The sequence below is a fragment of the Lithobates pipiens genome, unplaced genomic scaffold (genome assembly GCF_037356315.1).
Source record: "Lithobates pipiens isolate NorthernLeopardFrog02 unplaced genomic scaffold, aLitPip1_a1.2 Scaffold_18, whole genome shotgun sequence".
NCBI lineage: Eukaryota > Metazoa > Chordata > Amphibia > Anura > Ranidae > Lithobates > Lithobates pipiens.
The window spans coordinates 50,313,592-50,339,027 of record NW_027507758.1 but is presented as its reverse complement, the minus strand read 5'-3'; the positions used below and the strand labels follow the sequence as shown (position 1 = coordinate 50,339,027).

Genomic DNA, 25,436 nt, shown 5'->3' with positions numbered 1-25,436 from the left:
TGTCTCAGAGCAGGTGGATAGCAAAACTGCATGGGGGGGGGCCCAAGAAAAGTTTTGCCCAGGGTCCAATCAGTATTAAAGACAGCCTTGGTGACATCATTGACCTAATATGGCCCTATGGCCATGATTGGTCAATAAAATGTCTAAATGTGGCTGTGCGGGCATTATAGGTCAATGCTTTCACCAGGACCCCTGTCCTGCAGCTTCACTCAACGAAGAGGCTGGGATGCTGGTGAGATCATTGACCTAATATGGCCACAGGAGCATTGTGCATGTGTTTTGTACATGCTTTTGTTCACTCCTCATGGGCCCTCAATACACTTCAACACAGTAAACAATGCATCTGACCCTTTATTGCACCACAACCATTCATGTGGTTCAGGGTCAGTAGCAAGGATACTTGTTTAAGACCCATATGAATTGGAATGCGTAAATGCAATTTTGCTATCCCTTTCTATCTCATGACAGCCAACATCCAAATCCAGCTACTTGGTCACCCTTCTCTGATGTCAAATTAGATTAGTTCTGAGTCATCAGTGCCGGGTTCATAATGGAGAGAAATGCCGCAAGAATGGGGGTTTGGCTGGAGATGGTATGAGGCTCATTTATCAACTATTACTATGATGTGTGTTAAAAAAATGTTCGACAATCCCCCCTAGTCCTCTGTATTATAGGATCTACACTAGTTATTTTTCTTTTGGTGTAAATGGAACTGCAACGCCTGTAAGGCCTCATGCACACGGACGTTTTTACAGCCACTTTTTTGAGCATTTTTTGCAGCTTAAAAACGCCTGTCCATGTTAGTCTATGGCTTCATGCCCACCTAGGCATTTTTGAGCTGCAAATGGCATAGGCGTTTTTAAGCTGTAAAAAAAAAACAGGACCAGTGCATTCCGTGGCGCGGAGCTAGAGCTGTAAAAACGCGAAACGCGGGAAAACGCACAAAAACACGCATAAACGCACAACATATTTTCTTTATTTTCTGAGTGCTATAGCCAAGAGATGTGTTTCTTTAAAAACGCTACTTAACGCTAACGCTAAAAAAAAACGCGCAAAAACACCAATGCAAAACGTGGTAAAAATTGCGTTTTTAGCGCCGATTTTTTCAGGCGTTGGAGCTAGCTTTGCAGCCAGTTTTTTAAAACGTCCGTGTGCATGAGCACTAAGGCTGCTTTCATACTGCTGACCTTTTGCTGCATATTTACCTTGCCAAAAACGTAAGAAAAACGCAATAAAAATATTTCCCTTTAAATCCTATAGGACTCTTCATACCACTGTGCTGCGTTTTGAAAAGTCCCGCATGCTGCATTTTTGGTGTGTGGAAATTAATGAAAGACTCACCCAAAATGCATGAAAAAAATGAATTATTTTGCATCACATGTCCATGTTTCACAGGTGCTTGCTGGGAGTCAGGCATTCAGAAAACGCATGTGCATTTTTAATGTACAGTGCCTTGAAAAAGTATTTATACCCCTCAACATTTTCCACATTTTGTCATAACCAAAAACGTAAATGTGTTTAATTGGGATTTTATGTGATAGACCAGCACAAAGTGGCACATAATTGTGAAGTGGAAGGAAAATGATAAATGGTTTTCTAATTTTTTTACAAATAAACATGTGAAAAGTGTGACGTGCATTTGTATTCAGCCCCCTTTACTCTGATACCCCTAACTGAATCTAAATCTAAAACTAAACCAATTGCCTTCAGAAGTCACCAAATTAGTAAATAGTGCCCATCTGTGTGCAATTTAAACTCAGTATAAATGCAGTTGTTCTGTGAAGCCCTCAGAGGTTTGTTAGAGAACCTTATTGAACAAACAGCACCATGAAGGCCAAGGAACACACCAAGGATAAAGTTGTGGAGAAGTTTAAAACAAGGTTAAGTTATAAAAAAATATCCCAAGCTTTGAACATCTCACAGAGCACAGTTCAATCCATCATCCGAATATGGAAAGAGTATGTCACAAATGCAAACCTACCAAGACATGACCGTCCACCTAAAATGACAGGCCGGACAAGGAGAGCATTAATCAGAGAAGCAGCCAAGAGGCCCATGGCAACTCTGGAGAAGTTGCAGAGATCCACAGCTCAGGTGGGAGAATCTGTCCACGGGACAACTATTAGTAATTCACTCCACAAATCTGGCCTTTATGGAAGAGTGGCAAGAAGAAAGTCATTGTTGAAAGAAGACCATAAGAAGTCCCGTTTACAGTTTGGGAGAAGCCACGTGGGGGACACAGGAAACATGTGGAAGAAGGTGCTCCGGCCAGATGAGACCAAAGTTGAAAATTTTGACCTAAAACCAAAATGCTATGTGTGGCAGAAAACTAACACTACACATAACCCTGAACACACCATCCTCACCGTGAAACATGGTGGTGGCAGCATCATGTTGTGGGGATGTTTTTCTTCAGCAGGGACAGGAAAGCTGGTCAGAGTTGATGGGAAGATGGATGGAGGCAAATACTGGGCAATCTTATGCCACGTACACATGACCGGACTTTTTGACAGCAAAGGTCCGACGGAACGAGTCCATCGGACAATTCGATCGTGTGTGGGCTCCATCGGACCTTTGCTTGCCAAAAATCCGGCGGACTTTACAAATAGAACATGTTTAAAATTTTCCCACCGGAACTCCGCCGGATCAAGAAATCCATTTGTGTGTATGCTAGCCCGACAGACAAAAACCAACGCTAGGGCAGCTATTGGCTGCTGGCTATGAACTTCCTTATTCTAGTCTGGTCGTACGTCATCACGTTCGAATCCGTCGGACTTTGGTGTGATTGTGTGTAGCCAAGTCCGTTCATTCGGAAAGTCCGTCGGAACTCTGCCGAAAGTCAGTCGGAAAGACCGTCGGACCTAGTCCCTCGAAAAGTACGTCATGTGTACGCGGCATTAGAAGAAAACCTGTTAGAGTCTGGAAAAGACTTGAGACTGGGGCGAATGTTCACCTTCCAGCAGGACAATGACCCTAAACATAGAGCCAGAGCTACAATGGAATGTTTTTTGTTTTTTTTTAAACAGAACGTTTTTATTAGAAAGAAAAGCATGAAAAGTACAGTCAGTGAAAAGGGTATTACACAGCAAAACGTCAATAGAGAAACATATGAATACATATACATATTGATCTTGAAATAAGATGCATACAGCAATATCCTGCAATACATGAGCATAATAGGGAAGATGAGTCCAGATCTGCACAAGTGTAAACTAGAATCCCCAAAACTGGCACACGTAATCTCCATGGTGGACTGGGAACATAACAAAGAATGGGCATGTATGAGATCTGTGGGGGCAGCTGAAGGGGGGGTGAGAGGCAGGAGAGTAGGAAAGGGATAAAGGGGGGAAAGGCAGAGGGTGCAAAGGAAAAAGAGCATTACCTCTGATAAGATAGTAATAATCTGCCACTAGGAAGTTCAACCTTCTGGACAATTTTTGCTCTCATATGTTATTTTATATATGGGCAATACTCAATTAACTGCCATGTGCCATGAAGAACAAGTAGAAGGACCAGCTGACATCCACCGTAGCAGGATTTCTCGTCTTGCATAAAACAATGTAAAGGCGAGACGCAACTTCGTATACCTATCCCCCACAATATCCTCAAAGTAGTAAAATAACAAGAGGGTCCAGTAGGACCACAGTATCACAAATGTCACTAAGAGTGTCAACCACTAACTTCCAGTATGAATTAAGTTTAGGACAGGACCAGACCATATGACAGAATGTGGCTCTCTCAGTTCCACACCTAAGGCACTTGGGGTCTTTTTACCGATATATGTTAGCTAATATCTGGGGTGTGTAGTATAACTATACACATGAAGAAACTTAAACTGCACAAACCAATCCCTAGCTGATATCATAGAGGGAACATAAGAAGAAACATAATCCTCCCAGTCATCTTCCGTGAGGTCAGGGATGTCAATTCTCGGATGTAAGCCCTTGTACGCACGGACGGACATTCCGATGGACAATGTCCGATAGGACCGTGTTGTCGGATAATCCGACAGTGTGTGGGCTCCATCGGACTGTTTCCGTCGGAGTATCCGACGGACCAAGTTCTCCAGCTGGGCTATACAATTTTCCGACAACATGATCCGATCGGACTTTGTCCGATCATGTGTAGAGAATTCCGATCGGACAAAGTGCCACGCATGCTCAGGTCAAATTCCTAGACCAAAGCTATTGGCTACTAGCCTGAACGTAGCCCCATCCTAACGAAATAACGTCATCACGTTAAGTACGATCGGATTTTCTGACAACTTTGTCCGACTGTGTGTATGCAACAGTTACGGACAAAATCCGGTTGTTGGAATGTCCGACCATGTGTACAAGGGCTAAGAGTCAGCCCTACCTCATATGCCACGACAGTCGTAAATAAAGGGAGGATAGGGGTTTTCTCATCACCTTAGAGGACAGCAAGAACTTTATAGGATCTGATTCTAAGACAATTAGTTCAGGGAATTGAGCCCCCATAGCATGTCGGGGCTGCCAGTATCGAAATTCCAAGGAGCGGGGCAGTTGTGTTTGTCTCATGGTTGCAAAGGGGAGGAGATCCCAATCCAACACAATGGGGGTTATTTACAAAAGAAAAATCCACTTTGCACTGCAAGTGCACTTGAAAGTGCAGTCGCTGTAGATCCGAGGGGGACATGCAAGGAAAATAAAAAAACAGCATTTTAGCTTGCACATGATTGGATGATAAAATCAGCAGAGCTTCCACTCATTTCAGATCTACCGGTCAGATTTAGAGCGACTGCACTTCCAAGTGCACTTTCAGTGCAAAGTGGATTTGCCTTTTGTAAATTGTTCTGTGTGGTGCCTAGGATACATTGTTACTGTTTTAGATGAACCGCAGAATTTTTAAATTATATATTTTTTTATTATTCTGTTTAATTCATTATGAGATTTGTCTTAGTTTAAGCACTATATCTGTAAGTTTTGTGGAAAAAACTACAGCTACCTATGGAAGCATCAACTTTGTGAGGAAATGGAAACCTGCACAGGCGGCTTCTTCATAATGAACAGGACGGCACTAAGGCCTGAACCCTTCTCCCCTATACCAAGAAGTACTAGGTGTTTGCTGGGATGCCAGAGATGAAGTGAGGTAGGGGTAGGACCCTTACATTTGTTTCCCCAAATTCTGGGTATTTTCGGGGACTCCAGAAACAGATCCTGGCAAACTGGAAGTGTGGGTCAGTAAGGGTAGGTCCTATGGACTTGATTCCCCATACCCAGAAGCATGAACTCCAGCAGAAGACCCTAGCATAGTGGAAGTGAGGGTTTAGTAAGGGTAGGTCCTTTGTACTTGTTTCCCTATAGCCAGAAGCAGGAAGTCCAGCAACAGATCCTAGCAGAGGAGAAGTAATGCTGCGTACACACGACCAGACTTTTCAACATCAAAAGTCTGACGGAATGATTCCGGCAGACCATTCGATCGTGTGTGGGCTGCAGCGGACTTTTGATTTGCAAAAGTCTGACAGACTTTAGAAATGGAACATGTTTCAAATTTTTCTGCCAGAACTCCGCTGGACCCAGTTCCTACCGAGAAATCCGCTCGTGTGTGTGCTAGTCCGACAGACAAAAACCGATGCGAGGGCAGCTATTGGCTACTGGCTATGAACTTCCTTATTCTAGTCCGGTCGTACGTCATCACATTCGAATCCGTCGGACTTTGGTGTGATTGTGTGTGGCCAAGTCTGTTCATTCGGAAAGTCCGTCAGAACTGCCGGACTTAAGTCCTGTCGTGTGTACGCGGCATTAGGGTATGGTTAGGGTTGCCACCTCATTCCTTTAAACCCAAACACATATGAATTACACAGGTTCTGAGGCTAATTTAATGCAGATAAGGCACCAAATGAGTTTAATTACCACTGTAATCAGCCACAGAACCTGTATACTTAATAAGTGTTCAGGTTTAAAGGGATGGGGTGGCAACCCTAGGTATGTTAGGGGTAGTCCCTATGTACTTGTTCCCCCATACCCAGAAGCAAGGACTCCAGCAGCTGATCCTAGCAGAGGAGAACTAAGGGTATGGTAGGGCTAGTCCCTATGTACTTGTTCCCTTATAACCAGAAGCAGGAACTCCAGCAGCAGATCCTACCAGATGAGAAGTAAGGGTATGGTAGGAGTAGTCCCTATGTACTTGTTCCTCCATACCCAGGAGCAAGGACTCCAGCAGCTGACCCTAGCAGTGGAGAAGTAAGGGTATGACAGGGGTAGCCCCTATGTACTTGTTCCCCCATTCCCAGAAGCATGTACTCCAGTAGCAGATCCTAGCAGACAGTTAGTGAAGGTTTGGTAAAGGTAGGCCCCTTACACTTTTTCCATATACCCAGAAGCAGTTACTTCAGCAGCTGATTCTAGCAGAAAGGGTAGTGAGGGTATGTTAAGATAGACCCTATGCACTTGTCCCCATATTCCCAGAGGAAGGGACTCTAGCAGCAGATGCTAGCAGGTGGGAAGTGAGGGTTAGGTAAGTGTAGCCCCTATTCACTTGTTCCCTCACACCCAGACGCTAGGACTCCACCAGTAGATTCTGACAGAGAGGTAGTGAATATTTGGTAAGGGTAGACCCCATGTACTTGTTCCCCCATACCCACAATCAGAGACTCCAGGAGCAGATCTTAGCAGAAAGCAAGTGAACGTTTAGTAAAGACAGGGCCCTCTGATTCCTCTTTTATCAAATTGTAATGTAACTGTAATGTCTGCCTTCATTTTGCGCTGCGCAAACTGTTGGCTCTATATAAATCCTGTATAATAGTAATACTAAGGGTGGGACCCATGCACTTGTTCAGCCATACCCAAATGCTAGACTCAATGAGATCCTATCAGGGAAAGGAGGGTTCAGTAAATGTAGGTAACATGTACAGTACTTGCTCCCCCCATACCCAAACTCAGGCACTCCATGAGCAGGTCCTATCAGAAGGGAAGTGAGTGTTCGGTAAAGGTAGCCCCCCCATTCACCTGTTCCCTCATACCCAGAAGCAAGGACTCCACCAGCAGATCCTTGAAGAGGAATAGTGATGGTTTGGTAAAGATAAGCCCCATGTACTTGTTCCCTTAAATGTTTTTGACGTAAATGTTTTTGACAAAATTAACACTGGCTTTTACCCTAATCTACATGTGTCAAATACAAGGCCAGAGGGACAAATCTGGCCCTCCAGGCCATTTCATGTTGCCCTAGAACCTCTCCTGCAACTGCAGCATCCCCCTCATCTCTGCCCCCCACGTGTCTCATCAGTTGGCAGCAGAGAAGAAGACAGGACTCCTACAGATCCTGCATGTGCAGTTTCATAGAGGCTCTCTGATCAAAGTCCCCCCCCCCCACCCCGTCTCAGCAGTCGGCAACTGAAAGGAGTACAGAGCTCCTCCACCAGATCCTGCATTCACCATGCAGATGCAGCACTCCCTTATCTCCGCCTCCCCTGGTCTCAGCAGACTCCGGGACTCTGACTCTAGCTCTCCTCTGGTCCTCCTCCAGACCCTGCACTTTCTGGTTCCGGTCCCCTCCCCAGCTTCTTCAGCAGGAGGAGTATACTTATATAGTCTTAGCCCTTGTACACACGGTCGGACATTCCGACAACCAAATCCATCGGATTTTGTCCGAAACTGGTGTTGCATACACACGGTCGGACAAAGTTGTCGGAAAATCCGATTGTTCAGAACGTGATGACGTTATTTTGTTACGATGGGACTACGTTCAGGCCAGTAGCCAATAGCTTTGGTCTAGGAATTTGATCTGAGCATGCGTGGCACTTTGTCCGATCGGAATTCTCTACAAACGATCGGACAAGGTCCGATCGGATCATGTTGTCGAAAATTTTTATAGCCCAGCTCTAAAACTTTGTCGGTCGGATATTCCGACGGGAAGCAGTCCGATGGAGCCCACACACGGTCGGATTATCCGACAACGCGGTCCGATCGGACATTTTCTGTCAGAATGTCCGACCGTGTGTACAAGGGCTTACAGATACAACCAGCCTTTCCAGGGCAACCATATTGCTGATGCGGTCCGCAATGAAATTGAGTTTAAGACTCCCGCCCTAATCAGTATTCCCACTGCAGACTGCTGAGGTCCAAGGGCCGCATATCATATACCAAAGGGTTGGAGGCGGCCCTCGGGCCTTAGGTTTAGCACCAAGGGTCTAAAGCCCCTTCGTTTGCCAGTCATACTTTGTTACCCATTGTTAACCCAGCGACACTTGCTTTAGGCTTATATTTTGTGCCTGATGTTTGCTCTCAGCATGAAAGAATGTATTGAGCATGCAGTAAACAGTCAATATATTCCTCTAAGCTCGGGACAGATTCACGGTGTCACATGGTGTCGGACATACCAACAATTCCTCCATCCTCAGACATTGTTGACATAGAGTTCTGTCTTCTGACCATGTAGAATCAACTGAACACAACAGATGTCATGCATTCTAAGTACATTATGAAGGGTTAAATTTTTTTGCTTATTCTTAACCGCTTCAGCGCCGGAAGGATTTACCCCCTTCCTGACCAGGGCATTTTTTTTGCAATTCGGCACTGCGTCCCTTTAGCTGACAATTGCGCAGTCACGTTTTACCCAAACAAAATTGATGTCCTTTTTTTCCCCACAAATAGAGCTTTCTTTCGGTGGTATTTTATCGCCTCTGCGTTTTTTTATTTTTTGCGCTATAAACAAAAAAGACAGAGAATTAAAAAAAAAAAAAAGCAATATTTTTTACTTTTTGCTATAGTAAATATCCCCCCAAAATATATATAAAAAAAACACATCTTTTCCTCAGTTTAGGCTGATATTTTAAAAATCGCAATAAGCGTTTATTGATTGCTGTGCGCAAAATTTATAGCGTCTACAAAATAGAGGATAGATTTATGGCATTTTTATTATTATTTATTTTATTTTTTTACCAGTAATGGCGGTGATCTGCGATTTTTATTGGGATTGCGACATTATGGCGGACACATCGTACACTTTTGAGACTATTTTGGGACCATTGTCATGTATACAGCGATCAGCGCTATAAATAGCCACTGATTACTGTATAAATGACACTGGCAGGGAAGGGGTTAAACACTAGGGGGCGATCAAGGTGTTAAGTGGGTCCTAGGGAGTAATTTTAACTGTGGGGGGGGGGCTTCCACTGACATGACAGCGATCACTGCTCCCGATGACAGGGAGCAGTAGATCTCTGTCATGTCACTAGGCAGAGCAGGGAACTGCCTTGTTTACATAGACATCTCCCCGTTCTGCCTCTCCGTCTGATGATCGCAGGCCGCCTGCGAACATAGAGTTCCCGGGACCCGCGGGCACGTTCCCGTGGCGGGTGCGCGTGCCCCCAAGGCCACAGATTCCAAAGGATGTACAGGTACGCCCATTTGCCTGTATGAGATATTGTGCTGACGTATGTGTGTGCGGCAGTAGGCAAGCATTTAAAGTGTTACTAAACCCACAACAGTAAAATCGGTCTGTATATATACAGTAAAGTATGTTTCTTATACTCAATGTGGAACCTAAGGCGTTAATCCTCTGTATTGTGTAAAGAGGCTGTTTGGTCCTGTCTTCTCTGATCCTCTCCTTCTTTTACTGGCCCCAATCCATCTACTTACAGAACAGAGCCTTGGAGGCACTCTGCACATGCTCAGTTTGGTGTGTACTACTAGAGCGTTTTTCTTTCGTGGAGAGTGCATGTGATCAGCACAGGGCCAATCAGCACTATGCAGACAGAGGGTCAGGGATCCTACAGCCTCATAGGGCAATCAGGGGAGAATGAAAACTCCTCCTACAAGCTTTAACCAGTGCTCGGCCAGACACTAATAGAAGTCACAAGCACTGCGTAAACTGTTGGCACTATATAAATCCTGTATAATAATAATAAAATAATAATAATTATAAGCCACAAGACTGCTATATACTGCTGATGGGAAAAGGTATTTAGCACTTTATATTTAATAAAATTATTGCAGAAAATAATAAAATAGAAAGAATATAACAACAAAAAAATGTTGTTGTTATATATTCTTTAATTTTATAACAACAATTTTATAACAACAAAATTTGAATTGTGAATAAAATAAATTCAAATAGAATAGAAAAGAAAAGAAAAGAATACAACAGAGAATACAAGAATAGAATAGAAAAAAAAAACTATAGAAAGGAATAGAAAAAAATATAACCATCTTCTAAAATTTGAATTTCAAATAGAATAAACTCAAATTCGAATAAAATAGAAAAGAATAGAATAGAAAAGAATAGAATAGAATAAACAATAGAATAGAAAGAATGTAATAATATAGCTGTTTCTGTAATTTGAATAAAATACATTTGAATTTCAATAGAATAAAAAAAAGAACAGAAAATAAAAGAGTTGAATAGATTAGAAAAAAAAAAAAAACAATACAATAGAATGAAATAGAAAGAATATATCCATATATTGAATAAAATAAAATATAACTGTTTTTCAAATTTTTAATATCATTTAATAACATTTTTTTAAATTCGAATAGAATAGAAAATAATAGAGAAGAAAAGAATAGAACAGTAAATAAAAGAATAAAATAGAAAAAAACAATAGAATGGAATAGAAAGAATATAACCATCTTTGAAAATTTGAATATAATAAATTCAAATTCAAATAGAATAGAAAAGAATGGAATAGAAAATGATAGAATAGAAAGAATATAATAATATAGTTGTTTTCTGTAATTGGAATAGAATAAATTTGAATTTCAATAGAACAGAAAATAAAAGAATAGAATAGACTAGAAAAAAAAAACAATACAATAGAATGAAATAGAAACACTATAACCATCTTCCAAAATTCGAATTTCGAACTGAATAAATTTGATTTCAAATGGAATTCGATTTGAATTTTCTGAATTCGGAAAAATAAAATAGATCCGAATTCGCATAAACCAAACGAATTCTAAAAACGAGCGAACAAGCAAATTTAACTAAACTGAATTATGTAAATACCAAATCGAAACAAAACATATTTTTTCGTTGTGCACATGTTCTGTGTACTGTGGGAGACCAGTTATAGTGAATGCAGGGTCCTGGGTTTAGTAACACTTTAAAGCTGAACTCCAGGCAGAAAAACTTTCACTGAAACAGATTCCTCAATAGCCACCAAGCATATAAAATCACTTTGTGTGCACCAAACATCTGTGCAAACCCAGATTTTACTTTGTAAAAGTCCCTCCTGTCCACCCTGATTGTCCCTGACCCACCCCTAATCATTTATTGGTTTTCAGTTCTTCCAATCACGGAGGCTCAGCGTTGTTAAAGCGGACCTTCAGTCATTATTTTAATTAAATCTTCTGCCCTTGTTGTTTTAACTTTGGATAGTAACGTTTTTTTTTTTGTTGCCAATAAATACCTTATACAGCCAACTTCCTGTTTCTTGTCTGGTAAAAAGCCTAGGCTTATGACTACATGTACAGCTCTCTCTTCCAGGAAGGGAGGGGGGATGAGTCATAAGAGGCCCAATGAGAGCTGCAGAGCTGGAGGTGTGCCTCTGTGTATCTGTGTAAATCCAGGAAGTGAACAGGCAGCAGCTTCAGCTGCTCACAGTTAAAATGGCTGCAGCCAGACTCAGTGGTTGGAGATTTCTGCAGCATATTTAGCAAGTACAGAATCACAGTATATATAAAATAATATGCAAAGTGGTTGGAGGGAAGCTTCAGAATGGCAAAGATATTTTTACTACGAATTATGTGAGCGGACTGCAGTTCCTCTTTAAAGTGACACTAAAGTTTTTTTTTTTTTTAAATAACAAACATATCATACTTACCTCCACTGTGCAGCTCACAGAGTGGCCCTGAACCTGCTCTCCTCCGGGGTCCCTCGGCGGCTCTCTCTCGGCTCCTCCTCCAGGGGGGTTACCTTGTGAGCGCACTCCCGAGTCAAGCATCCGCTGTCCATAGACGCCAAATGCAGGATTCGACCCCGCCCCCGGCAGCCGCATCATTGGATTTGATTGACAGCAGCGGGAGCCAATGGCTGCGCTGCTACCAATCAATAGCCGAGAACCCTTGGCAGAGAGACGGCGCCTCCCCGTGGGACAAGTTTGAGGATTCAGGTAAGTAAAACGGGGGGCGGGGGGGGACGGTCACTGACAGGTGTTTTTTCACCTCAGTGCATAGGATGCATTAAGGTGAAAAAACACAACCTTTACAACCCCTTCCCGGCCCACTCCTTAACCACTTTCAGACCGGACCATTTTGCTGGTAAATGACCAGAGGTCTTTTTACACTTTGGCACTGCGCTGCTTTAACTGGTAATTGCGCGGTCATGCAATGTTGTACCCAAACAAAATTTGCGTCCTTTTCTTCCCACAAATAGAGCTTTCTTTTGATGGTATTTGATTGCCTCTGCGATTTTTATTTTTTGCGATATAAACGTAAAAAGACCGCAAATTTTGAAAAAAAATGATATTTTCTACTTTTTGTTATTAGAAAAATCCAATAAACTCAATTTTAGTCATACATTTAGGACAAAATGTATTCAGCCACATGTCTTTGGTAAAAAAAAAGTCAATAATTGTATATTTATTGGTTTGCGCAAAAGTTGTCACATCTACAAACTAAGGTACGTTTTCTGGAATTTACGCAGCTTTTAGTTTACGACTGCCTATCTCATTTCTTGAGGTGCTAAAATGACAGGGCAGTACAAAACCCCCCCAAATGACCCCATTTTGGAAAGTAGACCCCCTAAGGAAATTGATAAGAGGCATGTTGAGCCCATTGAATATTTTATTTTTTTGCCTCAAGCGATTGAATAATGACAAAAAAAAAATTTTTTTTTTTTTTTTACACAAAGTTGTCACTAAATGATATATTGCTCACACATGCTATGGGCGTATGTGAAATGACACCCCAAAATAAATTCTGCTGCTTCTCCTGAGTACGGGGATACCACATATGTGGGACTTTTTGGGAGCCTAGCCGCGTACAGGGCCCCGAAAACCAAGCACCGCCTTCAGGCTTTCTAAGGGCGTAAATTTTTGATTTCACGCCTCACTACCTATTACAGTTTTGAAGGCCATAAAATGCCAAGATGGCACAAAACCCCCACAAATGACCCCATTTTAGAAAGTAGACACCCCAAGCTATTTGCTGAGAGGCATGTTGAGTCCATGGAATATTTTATATTTTGCCACAAGTTGCGGGAAAATTACAAACTTTTTTTTTTTTTTTTTTTTTTTCACAAAGTTGTCACTAAATGATATATTGCTCATGCATGCCATGGGCATATGTGAAATGACACCCCAAAATAAATTCTGCTGCTTCTCCTGAGTACGGGGATACCACATATGTGGGACTTTTTGGGAGCCTAGCCGCGTACGGGGCCCCGAAAACCAAGCACCGCCTTCAGGCTTTCTAAGGGCGTAATTTTTTGAGTTCACTTCTCACTACCTATTACAGTTTTGAAGGCCATAAAATGCCAAGATGGCACAAAACCCCCACAAATGACCCCATTTTAGAAAGTAGACACCCCAAGCTATTTGCTGAGAGGCATGTTGAGTCCATGGAATATTTTATATTTTGCCACAAGTTGCGGGAAAATTACAAACTTTTTTTTTTTTTCACAAAGTTGTCACTAAATGATATATTGCTCACGCATGCCATGGGCATATGTGAAATGACACCCCAAAATAAATTCTGCTGCTTCTCCTGAGTACGGGGATACCACATATGTGGGACTTTTTGGGAGCCTAGCCGCGTACGGGGCCCCAAAAACCAAGCACCGCCTTCAGGCTTTCTAAGGGCGTTACAGTTTTGAAGGCCATAAAATGCCAAGATGGCACAAACCCCCCCCCCCAAATGACCCCATTTTAGAAAGTAGACACCCCTAAATTTAGGGGTACACTAGTGAGACTAGGTAATAAATGGCGGGTGCCCTGAAACTATAAAAAAATAACTAACCAACCAGCGTCACCTGTAACAGTTATATGGTGATCACTGGTGAAAGGGTTAACTAGGGGGCAATCAGGGGGCTTTATGCGGTAGTATATGGGGGTCCCTGGCGCTATAAAAAGCTGCGGCGAACTTAAATACCTACCTGCCTAACTAGCGTCACCTGTGACACTAATACAGCGATCAGAAAAACGATCGCTTATTAGGCTGGGTTCACACTGGAGCGATGCGGGAACGCCACGAATGCGCGGCGGGTTCCCGCATCGCATGCCTCCCGGCGGCAGTTCACACTGCCCTATGCGAACTGCTGGGAGTGTCAGTGAAATGTTAATGACACCCCCAGATCAGTTCGCATATCGCAGTGCGATCTGCAAACTTGGATCGCATGGTGTGAACACCCATGCGATCCGATTCTGCTGCGGACCAAAAAAAGGGTCCCGTGCGAGTTTGCGGCGGGTGCGGCGGGTGCGACACGAATTCAGCCATACTATCTGTATAGCTGAACTCGAATCGCACAGAGATCGGATGTGATTTGCACTGCAGTGCGGTGCGAATCACATCCGTTCTCATAAACCGCTGCAATGTGAACCCAGCCTTAGTGACACTGGCGACGGGGGGTGATCACGGGGTTAAACCTTTATTGGGGGGGTTAGGGGGGTACCTTAGAACTAAAGGGGGCTAACCCTAACTGCCCTAACAGTTATTAGTCACAAATGACACCTGCCGGGTGATCAGGGGGTTAAACCTTTATTAGGTAATAAATGGCGGGTGCCCTGAAACTATAAAAAAATAACTAACCAACCAGCGTCACCTGTAACAGTTATATGGTGATCACTGGTGAAAGGGTTAACTAGGGGGCAATCAGGGGGCTTTATGCGGTAGTATATGGGGGTCCCTAGCGCTATAAAAAGCTGCGGCGAACCTAAATACCTACCTGCCTAACTAGCGTCACCTGTGACACTAATACGGCGATCAGAAAAATGATCGCTTATTAGGCTGGGTTCACACTGGAGCGATGCGGAAACGCCGCGAATCCGCGGCGGGTTCCCGCATCGCATGCCTCCCGGCGGCAGTTCACACTGCCCTATGCGAACTGCTGGGAGTGTCAGTGAAATGTTACTGACACCCCCAGATCAGTTCGCATATCGCAGTGCGATCTGCAAACTCGGATCGCATGGTGTGAACACCCATGCGATCCGATTCTGCTGCGGGCCAAAAAAAGGGTCCCGTGCGAATTTGCGGCGGGTGCGGCGGGTGTGGCGGGTGCGGCGGGTGCGGCGAATGGCTGAACTCGAATCGCACAGAGATCGGATGTGATTTGCACTGCAGTGCGGTGCGAATCACATTCGTTCTCATAAACCGCTGCAATGTGAACCCAGCCTTAGTGACACTGGCGACGGGGGGTGATCACGGGGTTAAACCTTTATTGGGGGGGTTAGGGGGGTACATTAGAACTAAAGGGGGCTAACCCTAACTGCCCTAACAGTTATTACAGTCACAAATGACACCAATGCAAAAAAAAAAAAAAAAAAAAAAAAAATGACATTGGTGTCACTGTGACTGGGGGGCAGGGGTAATTGGGGGGGTGATCGGGGGGTAAAGGGGGGGTGTGAGTGTGCCTGGCATGTTCTACTGTGTGTGGGATGTGTTGGTGCAACTCACTGATCCGCTCTCCTCCGTGTCGGAACGAAAAATACCGACACGGAGGAGAGAATACATCACTTCCTCTCCTGTGTTTACATTACAGGAGAGGAAGTGATGTCACCGGGGATTTCCATTCGTCGGGAGCGATCGCGAGGGGGTGGCCATGAATGAATGGCCGTCCCCTCGTCCGGGATCGCTCCCGAACGAAAACCGACCGCCGCAGGCACCGGGCGGGGGCCCGATCGGGCCCCCGACCCGCGGGAGGCAAATCACGTACATGTACGTGCTTATGCCTGCCCGTGCCATTCTGCCGACGTACATCGGCGTGAGGCGGTCGGCAAGTGGTTAAGAACCAGCTATGTACAGTGTTTTTAACCACTTCCCACCCGGCCAATGCATATATACGGCCGGGTGGGAGCCGTCTACTCCTGATAGGACGTTCAGGAACGTCCTTCAGAAGTAGCGGGATCGCGTCCGCGCAGCGGCGCGATCCCGATGTGCTCGTGTCACCCGGACACGGCACATCTCAGATCGGCAGGAGGGCTCTGTGATTGGCCCTCCTGATCACATGACGGCCGTGTCCAATCACGGCCGTCATGTGATGTAAACAAACAGCCGGTTGCTAGGCAATCGGCTCTCCTCTCCTCACACGGAAGTCACCGCTGAGGAGAGGAGAGCAGATCGCTGCAGCCGGCTGATGATCAGTGAGTATGGGCTGCTTTTTACAGCTTTTTACTCACTGATCATCAGTCTAGTGTAAACACACAACACACCACACAGTACAAACACAGTCCCCACATATGTCCCCAAAACACACATGTCCCCAAAACATACATGTCCCCAAATAATAAAAACACATGTCCCTAATAATAAAATCATGTCCCCCACATATGTCCCACTAAAATCACATGTCCCAATGATTATCTGCACACATATGTACGTGATCACCTGCACACATATGTACATGATCATTTGCGTACATATGTCCGTGATCACACAAACCAATTATTATACACTTAACGGAATTTTTTTTACCAAAAATATGTAGCAGAATACATTTTGGCTTAAATTTATGAAAAAAATTGATTTTATTGGATTTCTTTTCAAATAGAAAAAAGAAAATATAGTTTTTTTCCAAATTTCCGCTATTTTTGGGTGGGTGGGTGGCGGTGGCCGACCCTTTTTCAAAAAATGCACCAGCCGAAAAACACATGAACGTGTACCATAGGAAACCATAGTTAAATTGGACTGTAGTGCGTTTCTGCAAAATGCAAAACGCACCAAAAAAGCGCACAGGTGTGAACGTAGGGTAAGAATACTGTCCACTTCATCCAATCAGAGAGTGCTTTGCATTCATAATATAAAAAGTTTTTTTAGTAGAAATACACTTTATCGGCTAACATAGCTGCTCCTCATGTGATCTGCGGTGGATCTCTTTTCAGAGGACATTTGGCAGGTACACGTTGGGTCATGTGCCGCTCAACTGTCTGCTTTTACTGCCCCCCTCCAGGCCGCCCATGTGAAAGGATCCCTTACAGGTTGCGTTGATAACAATTTGTTTCCTTGTCTTTCCCTGTTTGTGGTGTCTGCTGTAGATCAGCCGGGCCGGCACGGTGAGGTTTTCTCGGTGTAGAAGAAGCCGGATTGAGCTCGGCCTCACAGATGGCTCATTGTAGTAGCAGATCCACTACAGGAAGTAGAGGAGGGAGCATTGCCGCTGTCACACAGCGACCACTCATGCTGTTTTCTGTGTTTCTCCTCTTGTAGAGAAAGCATGGCAGAGCAGCTGGAATGTGACGGCTCCATAGACTGGGAACAGCGATGTATCGCTCTGGAATCGCAGCTCATGAAGTTCCGCATCCAAGCCAACAGGATCAGGGAGCTGCTGGCAGAGAAGGTAAGGTCACATGACTATTCGTATTTAAAGGAACGAAAGGCACGAAGCCAGCGCCGAACGATTAATGTGTCCCGTCATCAAACATTACAGAGAGGGGGGCAGGATGGGATTTCTGCGATCGCTGAACCAGCTTGTCACAGATGTTTCCAAATCCAGATTACATAGATAACAAGGACATGGAAAACGGAAGAAAAATTATGTTCTTTTTTTATTATTATTTTAAATTGAAAAGGTTCAAAAATGACATTTATGCCCGATGCGCATTGGGCGCTTTCAGGCTGCAATCAGACCTCAGCGGCAGCTTTGCCACGATTCTGCCCGCGATTTCAAAGCGCCGAGGTGTGATGACAAATCGCAGAACGCACACTTGAGATGCATTCATTTGGCAGATTTGTCGCAAATCTGCCCACGGTTTAAAAGCGCCAAGGTGTGATGACAAATCGCACAACGCACATTTAAAATGCCATTCATTTGGCAGATTTGCCGCGATTCTGCCCACGATTTCAAAGCGATTTCAAAGTGCCGAGGTGTGATGACAAATTGCACAACGCACATTTGAGATGCATTAATTTAGCAGATTTGCCGCAATTCTGCCCGCGATTTCAAATCGCCAAGGTGTGATGACAAATCGAACAACGCACATTTGAGATGCCATTCATTTGGCAGATTTGCTGCAATTCTGCCCGCGATTTCAAAGCGCCGAGGTGTGATGACAAATCGCACAACGCACATTTGAGATGCATTAATTTGGCAGATTTGCCACAATTCTGCCCGTGATTTCAAAGCACCGAGGTGTGATGACAAATCGCACAACGCACATTTGAGATGCATTAATTTAGCAGATTTGCCGCAATTCTGCTCGCGATTTCAAATCGCCAAGCTGTGATGACAAATCGCACAACGCACATTTGAGATGCATTAATTTGGCATATTTGCCACAATTCTGCTTGCGATTTTAAAGCGCCGAGGTGTGATGACAAATCGCACAACGCACATTTGAGATGCATTAATTTGGCAGATTTGCCACAATTCTGCTCGTGATTTCAAAGCACCGAGGTGTGATGACAAATCGCACAACGCACATTTGAGATGCATTAATTTAGCAGATTTGCCGCAATTCTGCTCGCGATTTCAAATCACCAAGCTGTGATGACAAATCACACAACGCACATTTGAGATGCATTAATTTGGCATATTTGCCACAATTCTGCTTGCGATTTCAAAGCGCCGAGATGTGATGACAAATCGCACAGCGCACACTTGAGATGCATTAATTTGGCAGATTTGCCACAATTCTGCCCGTGATTTCAAAGCACCGAGGTGTGATGACAAATCGCACAACGCACATTTGAGATGCATTAATTTAGCAGATTTGCCGCAATTCTGCTCGCGATTTCAAATCGCCAAGCTGTGATGACAAATCGCACAACGCACATTTGAGATGCATTAATTTGGCATATTTGCCACAATTCTGCTTGCGATTTCAAAGCGCCGAGATGTGATGACAAATCGCACAGCGCACACTTGAGATGCATTCATTTGGCAGATTTGCCGCGATTCTGTCCGCGATTTCAAAGCACCGAGGTGTGAATGACAAATCGCAGAAGGCACATTTGAGATGCCTATCGTTTGAATGGCACTTAAAATCACGGTGAGGTTCTGGCGCGATAAATCATGGGAACCTGCATCACGTGAAGCATGTTCGTCCAAAAGTAGCGCCTGAACTTTTTTTTTGGGCAACAAGCGTCACACGATGCAGGTTGCCGCAAGTTATCAACAATCGCGGCAGAACCACACTGACATTTTAGGTGCCATTCAAATGAATGGCATCTTAAATGTGCGTTCTGCGATTTGTCATCACACCTCTGCTCTTCGCGAGCAGAATCACGGCAAATCTGCCTGCAATTCAAAACGCAGAGGTGTGATGACAAATCGCAGAACACACGTTTGAGATGCCATTCGCTTGACTGGCACCTAAAATCACAGTGCAGTTCTGGCGCGATAAATCGTGGCAACCTGCATTGTGTGAAGTATGTCGCCCCCAAAAGTCACTCTTGAACTTTTTTTTTTTTGGGCAACAAGCTTCACAAGATGCGGGTTGCCACAAGGTTATCACACGACAATCGCGGCAGAACCACACTGCAATTTTAGGTGCCATGCAAATGGCATCTCAAATGTGGGCTCTGCGATTTGTCATTCACACCTCAGCGCTTTGAAATCGCAAGTAGAATCTCAGAAAATCTGCCCGCAATTCATAAGGTATGGATGCAGCCTTAACGCTGCTGTTAGGGGAGTCTGGCGAGTTTTTTGGGGGTTTTTTTTGCCTCTAAATGCCCCTCCATGTTAGCCTATGGGGGGGGGGGTTCTAAAACTGGTACACACTGGGGTTGATTTACTAAAAGCAAATAGACTGTTGTGCACTTTACAAAAGTGCAGTTGCACTCTACAAGAGCTTAATAAATGAGATTCAAAGAATACCCAATCACGTGCAAGGAAAATTAAAAAAAGAAATGTTTGCTTGCACATGATTGGATGATGGAAGTCAGCAGAGCTTCTGCTCATTTACTAAGCTCTGGAGTACCTGCATTCTATTTGCCTTTAGTAAATCAACCAAACAGCATCTCAGTGCAGCTGTGCATAACAACCAATCAGCTTGTAATGTCAGCTTGTTCAATAAGCCCCAGTTCACACTTATTATTATTATTATTATGCGCATTCTATGCAGATCTGATGCGATACGAAAAGCAGAGATTCGCATGTCATGTAAAAAAGCATTATTTCCCGTGAAGAATGTTCACATATATGTGATGCAAATTTGATCTGGTTCAAAAAAGTGTCCTGTGCGAGTTTGGTGCGAATTTCAGCTCCACAGACTTCTATGGGACCACATTGAATTCGCAGTCCACTGTTCACATCACTTCAAATTTTTTTATTTTTTTTGGCATCAATTTTGTAAAAATAAAATCGCATATATGACCTCTCCCCTCACAAATTCGCACTAAACCACACATGCTAAGCAGAATTTGCATTGCGATGAAAAAAAAATCGCGTTGGTAATTCACACCACATCAGTGTGAACCGTGGCTAAAGCCTTGACAATAAGCCCTCCGTTCACATTGAAGTAACTTACCATGCAATTTGGCTGGTCAAATCGCATGACAAGTCACATCCTATTGCCGTGCAGATGGGTGCGATGCTGACTTTGTGGTGCCGTATCTATTTAAAAAAGTAATACCTGCACTACTTTTGGCCATTTGGGTAGCGACTTGAATAGACCTCTGTGCATGAAGCTGCACAGATGTCTTCAATGTCGCACCTGAGGTGTGGCTGTGAAATTGTGCGATTTTGGATGAAGTTGCACAATTTCAAAGCCGCAGTCAATGCGAACAGGGCTTAAACCTAGAAGATGATTGGTTACCATGCACAGCTGCACCACATTCTGTATTCACCAGTTTTATTAAATCGCACAGAAACGCCACAGCATTCCTGTGCAAGTTAGTGCAGTGCGATTTAAACCCATTCATTTTGAATGGGTTCAAATCGCACTGCGTCACACCAAGGAAGTGCAGGCACCTTTTTTGGAGCCGCAGTGCAACCGGATCAGACGATCGTTTTGTAGAATGCAATCTGGCAAACTGCACTGCGCTTGCGATCCTATTGGAGTGTGGTTAACTTTGTATCGAAAAAAAGAAGAAGAGAAAAAAGTGCCCGATATGCAGCATTTCAATTATTAGACTAGGCCAATTGCACACTGCAGCTTGAAAAATCTCAGTACAGCTTTTTTTTTTTACTGAGCTAAAATACAGCCCATTTATTGTAATGTGCCTTTGCACACAGGCGCGCAAACAAGCGCTGTGCATTCTTTCGTAAACAAAATGTGAAAAATCAGCTTTTTTGGTCAGTAATTTACGCCTCATGCGTGCCAATAAGCCCAAATGCTCACAAATGCATGCAAATGCTCATTTACATATTGTGTGGAATGAGAAGGGGAAAATATGTTTTTGCGCATTTGCGTGAAAATGGGCAAGTGGGCATGAAAAATGTGCGAAAGCATATATGCGAAAATGCGCCTAAAAATGCACAAATACGTAAAAAGAAAAAAAAAAGTCTGAAAAAGTAGATGTTCAAACAGGAGTACCATGTGCAAGAGGCCTTAAAGTGGTTGTAAACCGAAAAAAATAAATAAAGACCCTGTAAGACAAAGGCATAATGGGTTAGTATGCATCGCATACTAGTCCATTATGAAATACTTACCTTAGAACGAAGCTGTTGCAGTGGTCCCCGCACACCGCTTTGACCGGTGACATGTCTCCCAGAGTTATTTTCTGATTTGCGAGCTCCGGCGCTGTGATTGGAGGAAACTGCGTGCATGCGCACGGGAGCTGCCGGTCACGGCACTGGCCCTAAAGAAAGGGCATGTGCATGCGCCAATTATGTCGGAGCAAGCATATATGGTAAATATCACTTAAACCGTGCAGGTTTAGGAGATATTTACAGTATCTACAGGTAAGCCTTATTATAGGCTTACCTGTAGGTACAAGTGGTGTAACTAGGTTTACAACCACTTTAAATTGGTACTAAACCCACAACAGTAAAATCAGTCTGTATATGCAGTAAAGCATGCTTGTTATACTCACTGTGGAACCTAAGGGGTTAATCCTCTGCATTGTGTTAAAAAAAAACTGTTTGATCCTGTCATCTCTGATCACCCCCTTCTTCTACAGTCCCCAATCTATCTCCTGATAGTACAAAGCCTTAGGGGCACTCTGCACATGCCCAGTTTGGTGTGTATTGCTAGAGAGTTTTTTTCCAGCACCCTCCAGACAGGGGGTCAGCGGTGATGTGGCCTCATAGGACAGTCAGGGGAGAATGGAAACTCCTCCTACAAACTTTAACCAGACACTGATAGAAGTCATAAGACTGCTATATACTGCTGACGAGAAAAGGTATTTAGCAGTTTATATTTACTAAAATAATTGCATTTCCATATTCTGTGTACTGTGGGAGACTAGATATAGGGAATGCAAGGTCCAGTTCAGTATCTCCGCTTAAAGTTGCAATGATGCACTATATTGTCAAAAGTATTGGGACACCTGCCTTTACACACGCTCTTTAATGGCCTCCCAGTCTTAGTCCCTAGGGTTCAATATTGAGTTGGCCCACCTTTTGCAGCAATAACAGTTTCAACTCTTCTGGGAAGGCCGTCCACAAGGTTTAGGAGCGTGTCTATGGGAATGTTTGACCATTCCCCTTAGTTCCAGTGAAGGGAACTCTTAAGGCGTCAGCATACCAAGACATTTTGGACAACTTCATGCTCCCAACTTTGTGGGAACAAAGCAAGATCCATAAAGACATGGATGAGCCATTTTGAGGTGGAAGAACAGAGTCCTGTCCTCAACCCGATAGAACACTATTGGGATGAATTAGAGCGGAGACTGCGAGCCAGGCCTTCTCATCCAACATCAGTGCCTGACCTCACAAATGCACTTCTGGAAGAATGGTCAAACATTCCCATAGACACACTCCTAAACCTTGTGGACGGCCTCCCCAGAAGAGTTGAAGCTGTTATAGCTGCAAAGGGTGGGCCAACTCAATATTGAATCCTACGGACTAAGACTGGGATCCCATTAAAGGTCATGTGGATGTAAAGGCAGGTGTCCCAATACTTTTGGTAATATAGTGTATATTACATTTTTAGTTTTGGGTTTAATACTGCAGTAAAAGCTGACTTTGTGTTATCTTTAAATTAGTTATTTTTATCATAATATACTTTGGAGTTTTACTTCAAGTTCCACTACAAGTTCCTTTGTATGTGGTGTTTTTTTTTCTTCATTAGTTTGTGGTTTTCATTTGGTTTTGTCTTTTCACACTTATACTTAGATGTAGCAGAATACCATCGATTTGACTAAAGTGGTCCTTTAACCACTTAATGGCCACGCCAAGTACATATATGGCGGTCCTCATGCGTGAAATCACGCACCTGTACGTGATTTTTTTTTTCATTGGCTCAGGGGTGCGTGCGCTGCTCCTGCTGTGATTGGACACAGCAAGAGCCAATGTCCGCTGGAAACCCGGCGATCGTTCCAAGAGAGGCAGATCATCGTTTTGCTGGTAAGCAAGACAGAGATCTTGTGTTTCTGCTAAGCTTTATCTTCCTACAGTTAAAGCGGAGGTCCACCCTAAAATGGACCTTCCGCTCATCGGAATCCTCCCCCCCCCTCCGGCGCCACAATTGGCACCTTTCAGGGGGGAGGGGGGTGCAGTTACCTGGATAATCCAGGTAACTGCACCCACTTCCGGGATAGCTCTCTGCGGAAAGGGGCGTAGATTACGCCCCTTTCCGCAAGTGCCCGCCCCCTTCCGCAAGTGCCCCGCTGCCTGCTGGGAAACACACAGATCCCAGAGGCAGCGGGGAGCGTCCTTATTGCGCAGCGCGACTCGCGCATGCGCAGTAGGGAACCGGGAAATGAAGCCGAAAGGCTCCACTTCCTGATTCCCATACCCAAGATGGCGGCAGCAGCACCCGAGTGACGATCTAGAGATCGGCTTCGGGTGCCGACATCGCGGGCACGCTGGACAGGTAAGTGTCACTATTTTAAAAGTCAGCAGCTGCAGTATTTGTAGCTGCTGGCTTTTAAAAAAAAAAAAAAAACGCGGAGTCCCGGCGGACTCCCGCTTTAAACCACCCCCCACATAATTAGAAAGCACTCCCAGGGACCACATTTAACCCTTTGATCGCCTCTGATGTTAAACCCTTCCCAACCAGTGTCATTAGTACAGTGACAGTGCTTTTTTTTTTTTAGCACTGATCACTTTATTGGTGTCACTGGTCCCCATAAAGTGTCAGTTAGGTGTCTGATTTGTCAGCCGCAAAATCGCAGCCCCACAAAAAAAGCTGATCGCCACCATTACTAGTAAAAAAAAAAAAAGTTCAGAAATCTATCCCATATTTTAGACGCAATAACTTTTGGGCAAACCAATCAATATACACTTATTGGGATTTTTTTACCAAAAATATATAGCAGAATACATATTGGCCTAAACTGATGAAGAAATTAGATTTTTTACATTTTTTTATTGGATATGTTTTATAGCAGAAAGTAAAAAATATTGTAGTTTTTTTGTTTATAGTGAAAAAAAAACTGCAGAGGTGATCAATTATCACCAAAAGAAAGCTCTATTTATGGGAAAAAGGGACATCCATTTTATTCGGGTACAGCGTCACACGACCATGCAATTGTCAGTTAATGTAACGCAGTGGCGTATCGCAAAAAATAAATAAAAATGGCCAGGTCAGGAAGGGGGTAAAACCTTCCAGGGCTGAAGTGGTTAAAGTGATTGTAAATTTTTGTAATTGTATTGTCGTTTTTTTTAAAATGAAAATAATGAAGAGATTTATACTTACTGTACATGCTGTGTGTAAGGGTAGTATGCAGAGAGGCCCCTTACCTCCTCTGCTGGCGTTCCTTGCTCTCCGCTCCTCCTCTTCTTTGGAGCACTCCTAAGTCAGGCTGTGTGCATCCATAGACACACACACCACATCACAGTTTGCTCTTCCACCCCCAGTCCCGCCCACTCCCTTCTCACAGGATTTGACTGACAGCAGCAGGAGCCAATGGCTGCCGCTAGTATCAGCAAAGCCTGTGAGAGCTGGAAGAGGGGAGAGAAGAGTTGCATCCAGGAACAGTGCTGGATTGATACAGGACTCAGCCAGGAGTGTCCCTCCGGGCTGTAAGACCGGTCCCTGTACCCACACCACTCAACATTTTCAGATGGGAATGAGGAACACCTATCAGCAAAAGTAGGCAGGCATAGGACACACCCCCTTAAAGGAGAATTGTACAAAAAAAAACAAGATTGGTTAAACTCACAAGTGCTTTTTTTTTTACCACTACTATTCCTTTATATTGGCTTTTGGCATTTACAAATACAGTAATTTAGAAATCAGATGAAATTAAAAATGTAAGATTTAAAATTGTGCACACTTG

The 25,436-nt window shown here is 43.9% G+C and overlaps 1 protein-coding gene across 1 annotated transcript in view; it reads left to right on the top strand.

The window, feature by feature from the left end:
* PLEKHH2 (pleckstrin homology, MyTH4 and FERM domain containing H2) overlaps positions 1–25,436 on the top strand; it is a 232,244-nt gene that overhangs the window by 12,966 nt on the left and 193,842 nt on the right. Inside the window, exon 2 of the mRNA XM_077485672.1 lies at positions 17,319–17,448. Within this exon, the coding sequence (XP_077341798.1) occupies positions 17,326–17,448 (123 nt within the window). The 5' untranslated portion in view covers positions 17,319–17,325. The remainder of the gene's footprint in view (positions 1–17,318; positions 17,449–25,436) is intronic.